At 58.2% G+C, this 20,397-nt stretch overlaps 3 protein-coding genes across 7 annotated transcripts in view; 2 read left to right on the top strand and 1 right to left on the bottom strand.

The window, feature by feature from the left end:
• POLE (DNA polymerase epsilon, catalytic subunit) overlaps window positions 1-4,038 on the bottom strand; it is a 37,285-nt gene extending 33,247 nt beyond the window's left edge. For both annotated transcript variants that reach the window (XM_090292772.1, XM_090292773.1), the window contains exons 1-6: window positions 3,967-4,038; window positions 2,767-2,908; window positions 2,311-2,391; window positions 1,683-1,727; window positions 1,426-1,518; window positions 977-1,131 (exon numbers count right to left, since the gene is read on the bottom strand). In XM_090292772.1, the coding sequence (XP_090148898.1) occupies window positions 977-1,131; window positions 1,426-1,518; window positions 1,683-1,727; window positions 2,311-2,391; window positions 2,767-2,908; window positions 3,967-4,028 (578 nt within the window). In that variant the 5' untranslated portion in view covers window positions 4,029-4,038. The remainder of the gene's footprint in view (window positions 1-976; window positions 1,132-1,425; window positions 1,519-1,682; window positions 1,728-2,310; window positions 2,392-2,766; window positions 2,909-3,966) is intronic.
• Window positions 4,039-4,223: 185 nt separating this feature from the next.
• Window positions 4,224-12,101, top strand: PXMP2 (peroxisomal membrane protein 2). The gene is made up of 5 exons (XM_090292913.1): window positions 4,224-4,466; window positions 5,855-5,968; window positions 7,373-7,535; window positions 9,500-9,619; window positions 11,748-12,101. Exons 1-5 carry the CDS (start codon window positions 4,345-4,347, stop codon window positions 11,814-11,816), a joined length of 588 nt encoding a protein of 195 aa, XP_090149039.1. The 5' UTR covers window positions 4,224-4,344; the 3' UTR covers window positions 11,817-12,101.
• Window positions 12,102-14,093: 1,992 nt separating this feature from the next.
• On the top strand, window positions 14,094-20,209 carry PGAM5 (PGAM family member 5, mitochondrial serine/threonine protein phosphatase). Of its 4 annotated transcripts, none has more exons than XM_090292910.1 (5): window positions 14,094-14,325; window positions 16,292-16,470; window positions 17,556-17,851; window positions 17,971-18,101; window positions 19,775-20,209. In XM_090292910.1, exons 1-5 carry the CDS (start codon window positions 14,135-14,137, stop codon window positions 19,968-19,970), a joined length of 993 nt encoding a protein of 330 aa, XP_090149036.1. In that variant the 5' UTR covers window positions 14,094-14,134; the 3' UTR covers window positions 19,971-20,209. The 4 variants fall into 4 exon arrangements, with proteins under 4 accessions (XP_090149036.1, XP_090149035.1, XP_090149038.1 ...); XM_090292909.1 differs by having other exon boundaries at window positions 17,968-18,101; XM_090292912.1 differs by lacking the exon at window positions 19,775-20,209 and adding an exon at window positions 19,193-19,371.
• Window positions 20,210-20,397: the final 188 nt, after the last annotated feature.

Here is a 20,397-nt window from a genome sequence, read left to right as displayed (position 1 = left end):
AGAAAACAGGAATGGAACCCCGTTACTCGGGAGGCACGTCTACGAGCATCAGCTGCCCTCACTGAGCCCGCCTGCTCATCAAGGACAGCGCAGGAGGGTTGTGAGGAACTGCTGCAGGCTCCTGGAAAGGCCAAGTGACAGGTAAACAGTAACTATTTCTGTATCAGTTATTCCTACCATGTTCAAGTGGGGAATCGCTGTCAGTGGCATATTCACTCCAACATTAACCCACTGAACTTCCACATGCTGAATGGACCATGAAGGGAAAAAAGGACAATGAGGTCTAGAGGAGGCTCAGACCTATGTCTGGGCACTTGGTCTCGGGTGACACCCCGCAACATCCTGAACAAAATCCGCGGGCCACGAAGGGGCGAGGGGTGTTTGCAGAAAGTTCAGGGTCCCAAACTGATCTTGTGTCAGAGGATACAATTAGTTCTCATAACTTAATTTGCCAAGACTTCCCCTTCTTAATTTCTACCCTGCTCCCTGTTACTGCTGGCTAAACATCTGTGCACTGTGCTTGGTGTCTTATGTGGAATCTCTACATAATGCCCCAGGCTCGCTGGAGAAATGTGCTACGTGAATCTAGGCATTTAATAAGATGTGTAGAAAGCTTAATGCTTGCCATAAATTATGAAAACAGACTGTGTAAAGGGGGTGGGATCAGAAATCTAAAATGTCTTTACTGTCATAGCCACTCAACTTCAGAGCTGCAAATCCACCCCCTGTGTAAGGACAGAGGGACAGCTAACACATAAAATAAAAGTCAACGTGGAATCACCACTTACTTAACACAAATGAAGCACATACGAAATTCTACTTAATTGCTCTAAAGTGTTTCCACATTGAACAGAGCCAATCGTTAAGGTCACTCAGTTGCTGAGTTTTCCCACCTCAGACCCACCCTGTCAACTTAGAAAAATGGGGAACAGCCCTGCAGGCTGACTGGCTGCTCTGCTGGGAGCACGAGGCCCACCTGGAGAGCATGGCCGTGTAGGCGTCGCTGGCCTGGCCCTGCTCCCGGTTCTTCCGCACGGCAGGCGAGACCTCCTTCCTCACTCGCACGAGGTCCTCCACAGTGTGGAAAGACAGCTTAATGTACTTCCGCTTCAAACCCACCAGGTGATTTGGCTACAGAGTGAAGAGACCATGCTTATGAGTTCAAGAGAAAAAAAGATTTTACTGGCGAGAAAATAAGGGCAGAACAATTCAATAGACTTGTCAAAGAGCTGGCAACGCCAAAGCACCCTGACCGAGGCTGCATGTGGCACCAATACGCCCCCGAGTTCTTGCAAGAGGGCGTCCAGCCATCAAGGTCCCACCTGTACCTCCCACCCCCAGGTGCTGAGCCAGGCCTCCTGCCATGTCTCTCCCAGCAGAGTGGACCCAGCTTCACGTACCCTGAAAGGTATGAGTGACACTCACCAAATCCAGATCCTCTTTGGGGACAGTCTCTACTTTAGCAATTCTACCCTGAAACTTCTTGGAGAGAAAAGATGAAACTTCTCGCTCGCAGCCCTAAGTCAGGATCAGAAGGAAAGGACTTCCCATTAGTAAGATCTATAGCCTCCCCTGCCGTTTCTCTAGAGGCCTCGTCATGCTCAGCTCTGACACCGGGCCCCCCTGCCCCTGAACAAGGAGGCGCGGCTCCTCGGAGCTGGTTCTGTGAACCACAGACGTACCTTTCTGGCTGCGACGTAGAAATACGGCTGGTAGGGCAACGCCACCTGCAAGAGCCACCAACCCATTCAGGGATGACGAGAGAGGAAGAGGGGGAGCGGGGAGACAGGCTGCTTACACAGCCCCTCGCTATGTCACGGCTCACTTATCAGGGCTTCGCAGTACCGCGGGGTTTTAAAAAATATTGTATTTAGTTATTTATCACAGGATTTCGCGTTACTGCATATGTATGTCGTTAAAGTTATGTAGGTTTAAGAGTGTAGGATAAACGTGAGGTTCCTACTTCGCGGGGTGTCTGGAACATAATACCCGCGATAAGGGAGGGAACACTGTACCCCCGGAGCAACCCAGGCCCACCGCCCCCTTGACCTGGACGTCTCTCAAGGGTCAGGGCCTGCACACACCACAGGGCAAGCGTCTAAGGGACACAATACGGCCCATCTGCCCGCCTTGCCCAGCTAGTTCTCTTGGCTCGACCTCGGTGGTGCCTGATGGGCTCCAGGCAGCCGCACCCGGGAAGCCTCCCAAGCTGTCCTCAGCGCCGCGGAGCTAAATGATCACCCGTCATTCTGGGCTCAGCTGAGCCTCATCACTGAGCGCGATTTACCTTCCTGGGGCTCAGGGACTCACCTTAAATCTGCTCCCGTCATCCTGAATGAAGTAGTAATCCACGGCACTAACCAGGCGCTTATCTTCATCCAAGACCTCCGTCTACAAGAGTCGGGCCCGGGGCCACAGGGTTGTCCTCTACACGGTGCCACAGCCCCGTCCTGGCACAAAGCCCCACCCCTGCCCCACGTCCCCACCACCTGCCCCTTCACACGAACCCCACCCTAACAGCTTCCGGACAGGGCTTTCTCCCAGTTTCTCCCCCAGGCTGAAACCCATGTTCTCACAGGTAACAGACCCCCCCGCCTTAGTCTTCTCAACGTCTGGCCCAAAGACGTTAAACGTAGAGCTACCAACAAGCCTGTGTCCACCTGTCACCCAGACACCTGTCCCTGCGCCGAGGGCACCCGCTCTTCGGACGAGGGCTGTGCCGCCCAGCGGGGTGAGCAGCAGGAGGAGGAGGAGCCCGGGGCTTACAGGGTGCATGTTGATGAGCCAGCCCGTCTTCTCCCCCGGCTCCTTGAGCCTCTCGAATCCGAACCGCGAGTCCATCTTGTCCGTCCACTGACTGCGCTCCAGCCGCTTGAGAGCCGAGGCGGAGGAAGAGGGGCCGTCATCTCTGCGCAAAGGGGCGACACCCCGCCTTCGCTGAGCGCACGCTCGCCAGCCCGCAGCGCTCCGGGCGTCCCGGGCACGCGCTCCGGGTGGGACGCGGTGGGCGCGTCCCCGAAAGACCCCGCACTTAGCGCCGCGGCTCGTTACAGTCGCAGGAGTCGTGGGGAAAAGAGCGGGGCCGGGCCGCCCACGGCCGGGCCCCGCACGCACCCCTGGACGCTCGCCCTAGAGAAAGGCCTCGCCCGGAACCTGCGCGGGAGGGTCCACGGCGGCTTCGCTCGTCGCAGCCGGACGGGCCGCCCCGGGGGACGCCGCTCTTCCGTGAGCAGGGACAGGGCAGGGGCCCTTGGGACGGCGCGGACGGACGACGAGCGGACAAACCAGCCCCCGAGGCGCACACTTCACGGTTCCGCCTACATCGCCTCTCGGAATCCCGAGAGCGGAGGCGGCGCGCGGGGGGCCCGGTCTCCCCTCCCGTCTCTCCTCACAGGGCTTCCGCCCACACTTTCCCCTCGGCCGCGTCTTCCCAGGTGCCCTCAGCAGCGTCTGCGCCGGCGGCTTCTCGCTCGTTCTCGGGCGCGGGGGCCCAAGCGCAGCGGAGGCGCCGCCGGCCGCCTCCCCGGGCCTCTCGTGGGTTTTAACCAGAGAAACGGCCAAGGCGGCGGCACAGCGCAGCGTGAAAGAAAAGCACCTCCGCGAGCGAGCCGGGCAGGCAGCGGCGCGCGGTCCGCCCCCGGAGCCCCCCGCCGGCCCCGACTCCAGCGCCGAACGGGCACCGGCAGTCGCGGCGCAGGCCGCGGGGAGACTGAAGGGGGCGGGGGCTGCGAAGGCGGGCACCGCGCTGTCGCTCGGGCGGCTGCTGAGGACCCCTCGTCCGCCGGCTCCGCGCAGGGGACGCCGCGCCCCGCCCCGGCCTCTCGGAAGCCCCCGCCGCGGACGGCAGCTCCGCGCCGGTCCCGCGCCGGTCCCGCCCCGCTCCCCGAGCGCTCGCGGCCGCCTCAGCGTCAGCCCAGAGCCCCGCACGGTGCGGGGCAGCCCAAGCCCGTCCGCGGCGCCGCTCACCGGCTGGCCTCGCCGTCCGCGCCCGGCTCCGCGAGCCGCCGCCCGCTGTTCCTCAGCACCATCGCGCCGCCACGGCCGCCGCCGAGAAATTTGGCGCGCTCGCCCCAACTCTCGCGAGAGGCCCGCCGCCCAGTCAGGAGGCTCGGCGCGCCCCGCCCCGCCCCGCCCCGCCGGGCTCCAATCGCCGCCGGCGCCCGCGGGGCGCGGCCCGTTAGGGACCCGGGGGAAAGTGTGCGGAGGCGCGCGCCGCGCACGGCCGGCCCTGTCCGGGGCCGCGCTGCGGGCCGCGGCTGGACGGGAAGTGTCCGGCTGTCCCCGCGCCGGCGCCGGGCAGACCCGGGACGGGGCGGGTCGGGGCGGTGTAGGCGCCCGGAGGCCATGGCGCCAGCTGCGTCCAGGCTGCGGGCCGAGGACGGGCTCGCGGCGCTGCCGCGGCGGGCGCTCGCCCAGTACCTGCGCCTCCTGCGGCTCTACCCGGTGCTCACCAAGGCGGCCACCAGGTGGGCGCGGGCTGGGCCGGGCCGGGCCGGGCGGGCGGGCGAGGCCGGAGAGCCAGCAGCGGAGCCGCCTCCCTGGGGGTTGGGTGCGAAGGGCTCTCGCCGGCGTAAAACGGGTTTCCAGAGGCCGGGAGCCCGCCCGGGGCTCGGCGCCTGCGGCTCCGCGCCGTCGGCTGGGAACGGTCACTCGCTGGCCCTTTTGCTGAGCACCCACAGGAGCCGGAGAGGGGAGAGGCCAGAATCGGGGAGACTCCTGCAGACGCGCCCCCGCGGCGACGGGCCGCGCGGGGGCATAGGGGGGCTGCGTCCGCCCGAGAGCTCGAGGGGCGCGGGGTCAGGTCTGTGTTTGCAGAGCGCCTGGGGCCTGGGCGCGGCCGTCTTCGGGAGGCAGCGCCCTCATTACTTGCCGGGAACCGATTTGACACGCGTGTTCCCTTACATGAGCTCGGCTTCTCCTAAGTATGCACGGCGTGCTTCCCGCGTGCCGGGCGCCGGCAGTGCTGAGACCAGTCAGGGAGCGGGCATCCTAGCGCGAAACTAGGCAAGAAGCCGGGAAATACATGAAACAGGGACCTTGTCCGAGGAGGTGATACTTGGGCAGGAGCGGAAGGGACGCAGCCGCTCGTTGGCAGCGGGAACAGCACCTGCAGAGGTCCGGAGGGAGCGGCGGCCGGCGCTGGGGCTCAGAAGCCGGACAGGGAGTGGGGAGTGCGCAGGAGGAGGGCAGGGTCTGTGTCGCCCGACGAAGACCTTTGACTACTTCAGCTCGGATGGCGGCTGCAGACCAGGCCCGCGAGCCCCTGGCCTGCCTCCACCTTTTTATTAAAACTGTATTGCGGTCGCTGTCGATTCACACGCAGTGGGAAGAAGTAATACAGGGAGCGCCCTTGTCCGCTCGCCCAGTTTCGGTACCGTTCTGTAGAAACCGATGTCACAGCCGGAGCTGGCGTGGATCCAGTCCACAGCAGAATTCAGGTTGCCCAGCTTCGCGTCCAGGAGCCGCGTGTGCCCGTGTGTCACTGCTGTAGTTTTATCACATGTCCAGTTTATCCACCACCGCAGTCAACATGCAGGGAATTTTCATCCTGAGTTTCCCTCCCATGACCTCCCTCCCCCACGCGGTGACCTTTGCAAAGTCACAGTATAATCTCAGCCCCAGGATATGGACACAAAGTTCACCCAGGGGAGCTGTGGCTGTGCTCCTGCGGGTGGGGGTGGGACTGCGTGGTGCTGTCTCCTCTGCCCCGCGACGCAGGGACCCTGCACCGCCGCTGCGCCCTCGAGGACTTGTCCACCATCCCCGGCAGGACCTCACAACAGCCGCTCTACCTCCGGCAGGGACAGAGCCCTCCTGCCTCTGCTGCTTTTTCTCATTACCTCTCTGTCCACAGTGGCATCTTGTCCGCACTCGGGAACTTCCTGGCCCAGATGATTAAGAAGCGGAAAAAAGAAAACTGCTCTCAAAAGCTAGATGTCAGGGGGCCTCTCAGATATGCCATTTATGGGTGAGTTCCACAGGTGGCTGGTTTACCCAGTCACGGACTGAGTGCATCAGAGCTCAGGTACCAAGTTTCTGGAATAATCTAATTTGGAAAAATAATTTTAAAAAGCGTTTAAGTAATCATGGGGAAAAATCAGAACAGCGGACAATGTTAACTTATTTTACAGATTTATATAGTTATTTTGAATTTCATGGGAGGGAGCGGCCTCTTCAGTGGGCTGAGGGAACTAAGAGCAGGTAACACACCTGAATCTAAGTTGGCCTTCAAGACTCACAAAGACCACTGGAAATGGAAAAAAGACTCAGCTGTTTTCATAGCATAAACATCCAGAAAAGAAGTCCTGAGGGGTGCTGAAAAATGTCCAGTTTCTGAACCACTTATTGAATTGCAAAAGCACAGAGATTCAGGAGTTTTACCAAGTAAATCTACCTTGAGCTCTCTGGCCAACAATAGTATCTGTATAGATGGATTATTTTGAAGTCTTTTGCAGTAAGTAATTTTTTTTCCAATTCAAAATCCACAAATATCACTTTTGTATTATTAACTTTATTCACAGCTTTTTCCATAATGTAATTCCCCACCCCCCAGAGAGGGGGAGTGTGTCAGAATCGCCTGGGAGGCCTTACCAACCAGTCTTCATCAAGGCTTCCTTCTGTTCCTTGCCCACTGGGAAGCCCTGCTAGAGGCCACTGTCCTTCTCTAGCAGGGTGGGGAGGACCTCTGGGAACCAGATGTTTAAAGACTTTAAGTGTCAGAAGTTGGAAGACCCCTGGGTGCCTGCCTGTCTTTTTATTGCTGAATTTTATGGAGGCGTGTTAACCCAGTAGATGCTGTGACCGGGTCCAGGTCTCTGCACAGCGAAGAGCAGCAGTGCAGACAAGCCAGTGTGCAGCCCCAGGGTTCACTCTGGCTAGTTCCCCAAGAAGGTTTGATCAAAAATAACCCCAAGGCGGGTCCATTTATTTATCACTGAGCACCCGCTGAGCCAGGACACCATCCTGTCCTGTGATGGCTTTACCTTCTCGGGGGCGAAGAGAGGGCACTATGTGACTAAACAGACGAGATCGTGACAGGCAGTGATACGTGCTCTGAAGGAAACGAACCCAGGCCTGGAACAGAGTGGTGGAGACAGCAGTGGGTTCGTTACCTAGAACCATCAGGAAAGAATTCTCCCAGCAGACAGTGCAGAGGAGGCGGCCACGTGACAGTGGTTTGGATCCAAGGCAGGAACGAGCCTGGTCTGTCAGAGGCATAAGGAATGCTCGCGGCAGATTCAAACTCAGAGTATTTTCTAGAAGGATGACAGGCCTGTGTGGTCAGTGCTGAGGGAAGCAGGGCGGGGACCCAGTGTTTGGGGGTGAGCCCAGCCCAAGAAGGGCGACCCAGCTCACCCGCCGTGGGCCTCAGGTTCTTCTTCACAGGGCCGCTGAGTCACTACTTCTACCTTTTCCTGGAGCGCTGGATCCCTCCGGAGGTCCCCTGGGCGGGGCTCAAGAGGCTCCTCCTGGACCGCCTCCTCTTCGCACCGGCCTTCCTGTTGTTGTTCCTTCTCGTCATGAGCTTCCTGGAGGTTGGTCTCTGCTGCCAAAGCTCCTCCCTGAGCAAAGGGTTCCTAACCTGGCATTGGGGGGCAGAAGCTCGAGGGTCTGCGAACTCGTAGCGACCCTCATAGCGATGGTTCCCACGTGCTGTGGTGAACGTCGGGAGCAGAGCATAATGCCCAGGGGTCCGCAGTGGAAACCACACAGTCAGGTGTCTCTGAACGTCATTTATGCTCCTCCTTGCACCTGCTGTTGGGTCTTGTCACTGTTAATAAAGCACATACACGGGTCCATCATAAAACTTTTCTGAATACTCCGATAGCTGTGTTGAATCTGTTGCCCTGTATATTTTATACATTATAAAACATGATTCTGAAAACTGGGTCCATGCACTTCACCAGGCTGCCAAAGAGATTGTGGTCCACAAATTGCAGACCCCAGTGGGGCTGCAGAAGCCTGAGCTAACTCGGCCTGGGCCTCCGAGGTGCTCTGACGCCACAGGCCCCACAGGGGACCTCTGCTCTCCTGTGCCCAGTGCCACTCTCAACGGCGCCCCTGACCCTCCCCTCCTGCTCTCGTGCCTTCTGCTCTGTGCCCAAGATGTGTGTCAACCGGTCACAGAGGGGGAAGGCTTCTCACTCGGGTTTTGTTGTGAAGCAACATCTCAAGTTCTTGTTACTAAGGAGAAGACCCCTTGTTGTGTAAAGGGGCCCTGGGGGTAAGTGGGGAAGGTGTGTGGACTTACCTGCGGTTGCTGGGAAGTCCCTGGTAGTAGAGTCCTTAGGAGGCCTGAGCCAGGAAGCAGCAAAGGGTGCCCACGTTAGAAGTGAGGGTTCCACGGCTTTTTATTTCCTTCAGATATGAATGGAATATCTTTTCATTAAAAAGCAAAGCCTTGTGCATCATATGTCAAGTGCACCCAAAGTGCATAGAGTACCCGACACCTAAGTGATATCTGTGGGACTGTACTAGCCCACACTCACACTGACATTCACAACCCATATTCCAGCCGCTGCGGCCAGGGCTTTTGGTCACAGACACCATGTGACAGCGTTCCACCGTAGGAAGCCGGGCCCACAGGGTACACAACTGGCCTGTTAGGTCCTTGTAACTTGCTCGGAATCAGACCCAGGCTATGTGACTCCAGTGTTCTTACCCCTTAAACAGCTTTTTCCTCTAGGAGGTTCATTTCCCACACTCCTGACAACCGACTGGGTTTTCCTTTTCAATAGCTTGCAATTTTAACTTCATATAGTTAAAATTTTTGAGTTATATAACTGAATTTTTTATAGTGTTTTTCTCTGTACAAGAGTTTTAAAATATAGACAATTCAGACCTGTCATTGTTTCCTTTGTGGGCTTCCTTAGAGGAAAATACTGGAAATATTCTAAAAATTCTTCTACTCTCACGATTTTTTGTACATTTTGATAAACCCAAAGATGAAACACGCAGTACTTTCCTCTAGTCCTCTCATGGTTTTGTTTACTTATAGTGGGTTATATACTTCTGTCCTGGCGTTTTCCACTTAAATAGTGAACTGTCTCATTACTGTCTATTTAACACGTCCTGGTGTTTGGAAACTTTTACTTATAACATTCCTTTAAGTTCAGGGCATTATCTGGACTCTGTTCTTTGACGGAGTCTGTTCATTCCCATTGTCTTTCTTTGGCTGTTGCTACCCGACTCTTCACCCTATTTTATGGTGGCGTACGTCTGTGGTGGGGTGGCTATTATGCACCTGTCCTTCTGGAAGGTCTGGTAGGGAATGCGTCGACTTTGGAGATTGTTTTGTAAAGAACTGACCACGGAGCCCTGAGGAGCAGATGTACGCGGACCAGCTCTGGGCGAGGGGTGTGGACTGATGTCACCACTGTTCCCCCTGCACTGCTCCAAAGCCCGCAGGGTTAGGGTGTGGGCCCCCCGTCCGGACCTGGGGCCCGACCTGAGCCCGAGGGCAGAGGGGCCCGCTCACCGCCTGCGTTTCCCTCCGCAGGGCGGAGACGCGGCCGCGGGCGCCGCCACGGTGCGGCGCGCCTTCTGGCCGGCGCTGCAGATGAACTGGCGCGTCTGGACGCCGGTGCAGTTCGTTAACGTCAACTACGTCCCGGTGCAGGTGAGGCCGCTCGCGCGGGCAGGGCACACGGGCGTCGGCCCCGCCGTTTCCCATCGTCCTTTTCCTCCTTCGCGACAATCCGTGTTCTTTCGAGCCTCAGCGTCACCCAGGCCCGGACTGCGCCCGCAATCCGTAAGTTCTGGATTCGGGGCAAAGCACCGGAGCGGGTACCCACCCACACTTGTGTCACGTGAACGGTACTAAAGGCCCTAGTCGGGGACAGCGCGCCGCTGTCCTTGAGGTGGGGCCTCCCTCAGTGACGTCAGAGCACACCTGAGCGCCGGCTGCTGAGGCCCCGCCTCGCTCAGCCCGTGGGCCGCGGCTGCCAAGGCCACCCCAGGGTGCAGATCTAGAAGGGCTCGGGTCGGGTCCTAGGAATCCACTGCGGACTCCCGACGCTCCCCCACCCCCAGGTCTTGACTGTCGCAGCGCGCTCTGGCTTACCAACAAAATGCGCCAACACCGGCCAGGATTCTGCCCAGGAACGCCCATCAGAGACCCAGCATCTAGGGTGTTTACTGGGGGCCGGTCAGGTAGGCAGTTCTGCGGACCAGAACGCCAGGCTTCAGAGGACAGCAGGCCAGGCATCGGGAGCCATTCTTATCAGTTGTGCAAAAGTGGGACCGTCCCGAAACCCAAGTTCCCAGATGCTGCCGGGCCTTTCCTAGGAGAGCAGCCTCAGGTCTGCTGTGCGAACCGCTTTCTGCAGCCAGAGTGACCTTGAAGTGCCTGGTGACGGCTGGCTTTCGTCAGTTGTAGAGAGAGCAGATCAGAGCAGAACCCTCTTGGGGAACAGCTACACTGAAAGGATGAGACAGAGGGAGGAACAGGCTCGGTGAACCCGGCCCCTGGCCCCCGGGAATTCGGTAGCAGAAAACCCCGGAGGGGGCAGGGGGAGAGGCTGCTGCCGGTGCTGCATCGGAATGAGAGGCGGTTAGTTCCCAGGGGCTTCAGCAATGACCCTTATAGGGGACCTTCCCAGGATCAATTTCAGTGGCTTCCTGGGGGCTGAAGGCAGCCTGCTGAGTTGAGGAATGGGGGGATGAAGGAGTGCGGAGAAATGATAGTTGGGAGTGGGCGGGGAAGAGGCTGTGGAGCTAGAAGGTAGCCGAGTCCTGGCAATGTTCCCGGCTGCCCCTAATGGAGGGGAGGGGGTCAGGTGTCAGCACAGAGGCCGTATAATCGGAGGTGAGGGGGGTGACAGTTACTGGGGATCTCTGTCCACGCCGTCCTCCCCCTGGGAGGGTGGAGGGTGGGCTGGGGCCAGAATGAGGACGGTAACTGTAAACCTGAGAACGGGAAGGAGCGGACGGGACACGGGAGCCACAGGGGCTGAAGACCACCGTGTGCACAGGCTCCGGGCTTGGGGTGGGGAGGCGGTAAGGGTTGGGGTTTTCCACAGGTGCAACCGGGGAACAGGAAAGTAATGAAACTGGGGCCTGACCATGGAGTGTAAGGCATAGAGAAGGAAAGAAGGACGTGAGAGGACAGGATGGCTGGGGACATGGAAGGATCTGAGGACAGGCAGGAATTTTTGCAAGCAGCAGGGACAGAATGCTGTGTGGCTGGGGTTCCCATTGAGGTGGCTGCAGATGGATGCTTAAGGGACAGTGGTCTGTTCAACAAATGTGTACTGAGCGCCTGCTGTATGCCCCACTGCTGTAGGCTGGGGACACCGCGATGCAGGAATGAGGCAGACTGTTGCTTTTGGGGGGCTGATGTGCCAGACGCCCTGACTAGAGTTGGTTTCCGGTGGGGGTCTGCCTATGAGAGCACTGCAGCAGGGCAATGGGACAGTGACCGCTTAGAGTGAAGAACGGGGCATGGGGGGGGGGGGTCGGGGGGCCGGTCCTGAGGTGACAGGTCAAGCTGGGACCTGAAGCTGAAGTGCTCATGAAGGAGGGTGAGGGACAGGCACTGAGTTTTCCCTGCTGGTCTGTAAGCCTCGTGTGGCCGGAGCTCTGTCCCCTTCCTCCCTCCTGCACAGTGCCGGGCACAAAGGAAAGGCCAGTAAGTACAGCAGTGGGTGGCTGGACCCACCAGTGAGTGGGCCCTGCCCTAGAGGACTGGTGTCTGCTAAGTGTGGTGAGGACCTCGCACTCACTTTGGCCTGTGTTCTCTCTGGCAGTTCCGGGTGCTTTTTGCCAACCTGGTGGCTGTGTTCTGGTACGCGTACCTGGCCTCCCTGGGGAAGTGAGGCCGGCGTGGAGAGAAGGTCGTGTGCCCTGCCGAGCTGTGTCTGGGGGAGTGGCTCGCCTGCCCAGAGTGAGAGCAGAAACAGCCTGGTCGCAACTAATCTGATTCAACGTGCCTTAAAATGATGCAGAAACAGTAACCTCTTAATGTCAGAATCTTGTGCTTTAAAAAGGCAGTAGCTGAATTCAGGTGGTGCTGCCTAGAAACTTCAAACACAGTCAAGACGATTTCACCAGCCACTGTGGGCTGGATTAGGATCCCAATAAACTCTAGTGTAGCTTTTTCAGTGGTGGTTTTAATTTCTCAGAATGACTGTTGTGGCTTTGGAACAAATGTGTGGTCTGGGGGCTTTAAAAAAAGTCATGGGAAAACATACACTGCTGCTGCTTAACTACCGGGCACCACAGGGCATGGCCAGGGCTCTCCTGGGAGTCCCGAGGCCGTGTGATAAACACAGGGTGGCCTGCAGCTGATGTCCTGCTCTCCTGTGACAATAACCCTCCCCACTCTTTTCTCACTCAGGACATCCCTTCCATTCCTTCCTGATAGGATCCCACCCTGGTGTCATGGCTACAACATCCCTTGAGAATCCTAATTTTGTAACATTTTCTTCTGTCCCATGTGCTGTTTCTATTTAGTCAGAGCTTGTTTTCCCTTGTTTAGGTTTTTGCCTTTCCCACGCGGGACTTCCTCAAATGTCTGTTGATCCTTGGTTGTACATCCACGTTTAAGTCAAAGCCACTCAAGAGTTTTTTGGGAGCTCACAGCAAATGGGCTGCACTTGCCTGGTGTCACTCTCTGTGGGCTGACCCAGCAGGAACCTCGTTTCGCTGGGAATCACCCATTCTCAATAACTGAGGTCTTTTTTCTTGGGCTGGTCCGTTTCCCCATAGAGAAATTTTATTTCTTACCTGGAGGAAAGATGGGTGTTTGTAGTGGAGCAGGGTATACATTCTTGTGGCTAACTGCAGGAGCAGGGTGAGAGGGCCTCTTACTGGCATGTGACCTTCATGTACTGTTACTGCATCCTATTCTCAGCTGCCTGGTGTCTCACATCCAGTCCTTCTGGTTCAAATCCTCTGGAGTGAAATTTCTCTAGTCTCCTGCCATCTGGAGGTGAAGCACTCACCTGAATGTATGGCTGATGGAGGGGGAGGCAGAGGACAGTCCTCCTGGTCAGCCCTACCCACCATCCTGTCCTGGGTAGGGGGTAATGCGTGGAACTCCCCGCCTTTCTGGACTCTCTGGACTAAGTGAGCTTGCTCCCTGGCTTCCCAGTCCAGGCAACTGGCGATTTATATTCCCAGGTCAATCAAGACTTGATTTCCAGCTTCCAAAATTCTGTCAAGTGATTTCTTCTTTCTTGTGGACTCAGATATGTTCTTGTGTATGTATCTTTTTCCTTGTTACTGTTGGCTTAGTAAGCAACCTTCTAGGAGGAGATATAAATGTATGAGTTCAAGACACCATGTTTTAACTAAGATCTGGGTAGTTCATGGCAATAGATTAATTTTCCGAAATCCAGAGTGTTTTTTAAAATGTAGACCAGAGCACATCACTTCCCAACTCAAAAACCTGCAAAGGTGACCCAGGCAGTCCACTTCCGGGTGTGCCCCCCAAAGAACTGAAAGCGGGAGCTGAAGAGAGACCTGCACTCCGTGATCCCAGCAGCGGTGGCCCGCCGCCGGGAGGCGGGGAACCTGAGCGGCGTGGGCGGGTGAGCGAGAGGTGGCGTCTCCGGGTAGCGGGGCCGTTTGGTCCCACAAAGGGAATTCTGACTCCTGGACGAGTCGATGGCGGTGCGCTCAGGGAACTGGGCTGGCCCCAGCAGAACAAATACCCGGAATCCTCTTACACGCGGTGCCCGTCAACCGCGGAGCCAGAGGGGAGGCGGCGGGAGACTGCGGGGGGGGCGGGGGGGTGAGTGCGGGCAGCATCAGCCTGGGAAGGCGAGGGCTGTGGGGACGGAGGGTTCCTTAAACTGAACCCCAAGTTCTTATTTCCGAGACCGCCTCTGCCGCCTCCCCGGTCACCGTGGCCCCCCGCACTGCCCCTGCCTCAGGGCGCCTCAGGGCTCCCGCCAAGCCCCGCAGGTGGCGTGGCGCGCACACTCGCCCCCTGTCCCCGGACCTTTTGCAGAAACCGCAGGAAAAGCTCACGGAGCCGCCACTCACCAGCCTCGGCGCCTGGCTCCGGAAGTCAGCGGCCCGTGCGCCCCAGGAGGCGGGACTTCCGTCCTGCGGTGGGGCTGGCCGGCCGGCCGGAAGCGGATGTCCGCGCCCATGAGCGCTTGCGCGGAGCAGCGCGGGACGGCCCGGCATGGCGTTCCGGCAGGCGCTGCAGCTGGCGGCTTGTGGCCTGGCGGGGGGCTCGGCCGCCGTGCTCTTCTCTGCGGTGGCGGTGGGGAAGCCCCGCGCAGGCGGGGACGCGGAGCCGCGCGGGGTCGAGCCGTCGGCATGGGCGGGGGTCGCACGCCCCGGGCCGGGCGTCTGGGACTCCAACTGGGACAGGTGCGGCGCCGGCGGGCGGGGTCGGGTGCTGGGCTGCGGGCCTGCGGGGCCCTTCGCCGCCGCGCTCGGTCTGGGGCTGATGGGTCTGGGGCTGATGCGGTCGGATTGGCAGCAGGAGACGGGCTTCGTGCAGGGTCTTCCTGGCTGCGATGTCAGGCGACCCCCTCCCCCGCCGAGCCGCCGCTTCTGCCCACCGGGTGGTTTGGGGAAGCGAGTGCGCGGAGGCCGGGGCAGGGGTCGCTTTCAGCTCTGGGCCGAGGGCCGTCCCTGCTGTTCGTGCCCTCGGGCTGGGTGTGACGCGTCCCCGTTCTAGGCGCAGGGAGGAGGGCGTGGGTGTGAGCAGGGCGCCTCGGGGGCAGCCGCGGGTCCTTACGAGCGCTTGCAAGGCGGCTCCTGGGGTCGGGGAACAATTTTCAGTCCCATTTAATGTTCACGTAAACCTTAAACCCAAAGCGGCGCCGATGCCGAAGTGTTTGTGTGCCGATAAAGCGGGTTACCGACGTTTCACTCGTTTTTTCCTCCTCTTGACACACGTGCCTGCTCGAGGTTTCAAGTCCGCGACGCTGGGACGAACACTCCCAGCTCCCGCTGGACACTTGGCCGGGTGACGGGCCCAGAACTAACGTTTACTCTTCGCCCGGCTGTATCAGGAACGACATGGGGATTCTTTGCTTTACCCTTTAGTTATTAAAAGGTAAAACTTTAGATTTGCAGAAAAACTGCAGAGATGACAGAGCTCTGTGTCCTCCCCCCGAGTTCCCTCTGCTATTAACGTCTTACACTAGAGGGCACGTTTGCACAACCACTGACCGTGCGGAGACTAACCCAGGTTGTACCTGTTGTCGAGGTCTCTTCCGGGCCCACGTGACGGTTGGTTCCCATGTCTCCTCGGGCCTTTCTTGGCTGTGACGGGTTCTCCCTTTTTTGGTTTGACACTTTGTAGACTGTCCCTCAGTTTACGTTTGCCTGTTTCTCATCATTAGACTGGGCCATCTTCTCTTTCTTAGACGTCACGACAACCTTCCCAACATCTTAGGCCGTTTTAAGGAAACAGGTCAACTCTGAGGCTGTAGCCTAGATTCACGGAGCGGGGCTGTGCCCGCGGGACGGCGCCGCGTCTGCAGCCCCTGCCTGGGAGCCGCATTCCGCGCGGGCTGCCGGTCAGCCGGTCAGCCTGCAGTTCCCAGGCGTCCTCTCTGGCTCAGCCCCAGCGCCCACCCCTGCCGCGCACCCCCGCAGTGTCACGCGCACCGTGGTTTTGCACGGCCCAGGCAGAGCCTTCGCATCACTGCTGCTGCCCCCGAGCTTATTCCATCCGAGTGTGTTCTTGTCCCGGCTCTGCCAGTGTCACAGACATGCGGCTTCCATTCACTTCAGTTCTGCGAGGCGCCAGACATGCCTGCCATCACGTGTCGCTTCTCAGTGGCGTTGCTGATGCACCCCTGCCCCTGCCGTCAGCTCCTAACATTCCAGAGTGCCGTCAGCACACCCATGATAATGGGAGCATTTCTTTCCTGCTGTCCCATGTGCTGCTGAGCATTTAAAGTGTGCTCAGTGTGGCTGGGGAGCTGGAGCTTCTGTTTTCTTTCGTTTTCATTATTTTGAATTAAGTAGCCACATGGCTAGTGGCTACTGTTGGACGGTACGGTTTCAGACTTGGCCTCAGTGTCCCTTCAGCAAGGGTGTTCTGGCCACCCTCTGGCAGCCGCTCCTTAAGGTGTTCCTCTGTCACTGGTCACCCTGCTGTCCCCAGTCTGTCCCTGCAGAATAAGTTGTATGAGGGGTTTGTGTATGTTTTGCTCCCCGTCCAGTTGCCCACAGCAGGCCTGGCATGCAGCTCTGGGGTGGGTGAGGGCACTGGCTCCTCCCAGGGCCTTCCCAGGGTGGAAGGACCCCCTTCTCAGAAATACTCAAGGGTGACAGGTGAAGAGGAGTCACAGGACACTGTCTCCTATTTTAACGTTAGGAGAGAACCGCTGTCCCTGGTCAACCTGCGGAAGAGGAACCTAGACTCTGGAGAGGACGACGTGGCATCCAGGATAGACCACTGCAAAGCCAAGGCCACACGGCACATCTTCCTCATCAGGCACTCCCAGTACCACATGGATGCCTCCCGGGACAAGGACCGCACTCTGACACCTCTGGGTATGTGGCTGGGGCTCAGCCCTGACTGACTCCTGGGGCCAGACCCATGTCAGGGACCCTTGGCCCAGAGTTGAGCACTGTCATTATCAGTACTTATCAGCCTCTGACACAAGTCAGGCTTTGAAAACATCCTCAACTTTAAAAAATATTGCAGGCAGACCTTGGAGATATCGTGGGTGTGGTTCCAGACCACAGCAGTGAAGCCAATTGTAATCTTTTTGCTGGAGGAGAGTCTTGCCTTCAATTTCAAAAACTGCACCGTCTGTGCGGTGCGGTAAGAGGCTGCCTGCGCGGCGGCCTTGCCGCAGGTGTTGACGTGCGCAGCCTGCCTGCAGGGTGCGGGGGGCACCCCGTGTGCACCGTTCTGCTTGACCTAATTTACCGCTGAGGATCCTTTACCAGCACGTGCAGGTCTGTGTTCAGTCTGCTTTGTGAGAATAAACAGGTGAGGCTGAGTGACAGCAGCTGTACCTGCCCCCATGGTGGCGGGCTGCTCCTCCCGTGGGACAGTCCTGCAGGTGCGTCCCCTCTCCCTGGACTTTGTGACCGGAGCCTGTGCACCTGTAGGAGGAATTTCTGGGAAGGAACATACAGGGTGCTCTGAGGTGGTTGTTTACATTTTAAACATTTCTTTGTTGAACGGGATAGTCCCCATTTGTGTGCATATGAAAATTGAGGCAGTACAAGGGGTTGGTGGCCTGTCCCGCTGACTGTGCCCTTTGCACTGCTCTGGTTCTGGGTGCAAAAGTGGTAACTGAAGCCGCATCCATGGGAGTCACCACGTGCAGCTGAAATGGCTCTCTGAGGACATTTCCACTAGATCCTTGGACGTATTTGAGGACAAGCACTTGCTTCTGCACAGCCTGTACTTGGTGACACTGGGGTCATTGGGTCCCCGTGTTCACACCTGTGGTGCTGGCATGGCCAGCGGGTCACAGGTGTGAGGAACTCGGAAATAGTAGGCAGGACTACTAACCTGCCTGTCTTGTCCCTCGACCTTAATGGTACTTGGTAAGGGCTACGGCGTTTGTGGGTAACCAGGAGTGACTCCGGCGGCGTGTGATTGTCTGTGTTTCACCTCCAAGGTCGTGAACAGGCTGAGCTAACTGGTCTCCGACTTGCAAGCCTGGGGTTCAAGTTTAATAAGATAGTGCATTCCTCCATGACCCGCGCAGTCGAAACCACCACCATCATCAGCAAACACCTGCCAGGTGAGTGCGGATGTCCCTGGGTCCCTCAGCAGCCCGAGGGGACACACGGTGTCGCCGTGCTGAGTCCCTGCTTCTCGGCAGGCGTCTCCATGGTCAGCACAGACCTGCTGAGGGAAGGCGCCCCCATCGAGCCTGACCCGCCCGTGTCTCACTGGAAGCCAGAGGCTGTGGTAAAACACCCCCGGCGGAGGTCCCCCTCGCTGGCCCCTCCTCCCTTCGCAGCTCCCCCCGTCGCCCCCACTCCCGGCCGGCGCCTCCAGACTCAGGTGCCCCCCTCTGCCCCCAGCAGTATTACGAAGACGGGGCCAGGATCGAGGCCGCCTTCCGGAACTACATCCACCGGGCAGATGCCAAGCAGCAGGAGGACAGTTACGAGATCTTCATCTGCCACGCCAACGTCATCCGCTACATCGTGTGCCGGTGAGGGTCCCTTGGGCCCCGTCTCCTGGTTAACGTCCCTCTCCTGCAGGAGTCCGTGGCCTCCGTCCGCTCGCCTCCCACGGGCTCCCAGAGCTTTACTTTGTGCCGAGTCGCACCCACCCATTAGTCATCCTGCTGCTCCAGTGCCGGCCGTCGGGAACTCCTCCCTGGGCTCCTCAGTCCCAGGGCCTTTGTGACACCGGCCCTGAGCTGCAGCCACGTGTCACAACGGCCTGTAGGGGGGAAGGCCAGCTGGGTGCTTGTGTATTTTAAGTAATGGGAACCGCCCACCCATTAGGAAGTGTTTGTCAGGTGCTTCCATCCATTGCAGTGGGGGGTTCGACTTCTCACGACACATCTGGCAGGGACAGGACAGGGCTTCTGCTTGCCCTGCTCGACCCCTGGGCCTGTGACCAGGGCTGCTGGGGCCATCTTTCCTCAGATGTCACATGCATGGCCCCAGCGGGGGCTCCCCCTAGACCAGTGCTGCTGGGGATAGAGGGGCCCCTGGGCTCCACAGCCTCCAACCCATGTGCTCTGGAGGCCTAGCCTCAGAGGTGCTCAGCACACGAGTCTTGATGGTGCTGTGGGGACTCGGCGTTACTCCAGACCCCAGGACTGGAGTGACCCCCACACGTGAGACGCCCCAGGAATGCTCGGGGGGCCTGGAGTAGAGGCGACTTGTGTTAAAACTAAAGGGCCAGAAAGAGCCACAGTGTCTCCATGGGGATGGAGGGCATGCTGCTGGCTGGCTTAGCACAGGTGCCCCACGGAGCATGAAGCTGATTCCTCTGGGCTGACAGCTGCCGCGGCTGCGGGGTGAGCGGAGGCAATACCGCTCGCCCCCAAGCTCTGGGCATGGAGCCTGGTGACCCCGTGACACTGGGCTTTTTAGCAAATAATAGCCAGGCCCGACAGCATTTTTAGGAACGTGGAAGTGCTACGGGGCTGTGGCTGTCACCACCAGTTGTCCATGGGGAGAGGCTGTCACCACCCCCTTACTGCACTGTTGGCGCCAGCCCAACGTCTGCTCTGCCGGTGGGGGCTGGCAGCTCTGCAGCTCCTCCAGCGTGTCCTCCCCTCCCCTCCAGGGCGTTGCAGTTCCCTCCCGAAGGCTGGCTCCGCCTCTCCCTGAACAACGGCAGCATCACCCACCTGGTGGTCCGGCCTGATGGCCGCGTGGCTCTCCGGGCCCTTGGGGACACGGGGTTCATGCCTCCTGACAAGATCTCCCGCTCCTGAGGCCCGCTCTCCTCGCCTGTGTCCGGCTCTGGCATGGGAGTCGCCAGGAACAGACGCCCCCCTGCCACCCCCTCCACAGGCCGTGCAGCGGTCACTGCCTTTCTCCAGGACCAGGCAGTGGCACAGGGAAGTGTCTAAAACGCTGCATTTCAGTCCATCCTTGTGGCCCAGAATGGAAAAAGGGAACATTCAGGTCATACCAGCCTGATCCTTTCTCAAGGTCTCCTGCACCAGGACAAGCCTGTGGGGTTCAAGGACGAGTCTTTGGTCACCAACTGCAGCCGGGCACGCGACCGCTCGAACCTGTCAGCACAGTCTGCCGTGCACCAGGGACTTGGAGGATGGCCCCGCAATTTTGTTCATAACTTATTTCGCTTTGTACATTCTTTTCATTTCTTAAAATCCTTCTGTCACTTGTGTGTTTGTCAAAGATTTTCCACCTGGGTTCCCGCAGTGGAAACCAGTCCAAAGTTACGCACCCCTGACGCTGTTGGATCTGAACTTGCCTACGTGACTGGCCTCTCTGGACACAGAGCAGCACCTGAGCAGGTGAGGGAGGGAACACAGCCTGCAGGTCTCACGGGAGAGCGGCCAGGTGGTGACAGCCCAGAAGAGAGTCCTGTTTAAGTAAAATGTCCAACGGACAGCTCCTTCTTTGCCTCTGGCTGTTCAGCTCTTACACTTACAGGTTAAAATATTTGGACATGATGTGACCCCTCCAATCGTCTATTAAATTATAAAACAGTACAATTTCTATGAAGTGGTTATGAACATTTTCTGCAATCAGTGTAACTAAATGGGATACCTGATCCATTTCTCTGTCAACTTTGGAAATAACTACAAAATAAAACTTTATTTTACTGGTTTCCAAAGTACTAATTGTGAATTTTTAAGGGAAATAGGAAGCCTATACAGTGCAGCGAATGGCAGCTGAGACATTTTTAGTAGAATGCCCTTTTCTGTGGTGTTTTGTACACTCAGGCTGATGGCTTGGCTGGGCAGCTGCCCCCAGGGCCTCAGTGTCAGGACCTTGCCCGGGACAGGGGAACTTGTT

Source organism: Furipterus horrens, unplaced genomic scaffold, assembly GCF_987537825.1.
Source record: "Furipterus horrens unplaced genomic scaffold, mFurHor1.1.pri manual_scaffold_11, whole genome shotgun sequence".
Lineage (NCBI taxonomy): Eukaryota > Metazoa > Chordata > Mammalia > Chiroptera > Furipteridae > Furipterus > Furipterus horrens.
This window is presented reverse-complemented; position numbering and strand designations above follow the sequence as displayed.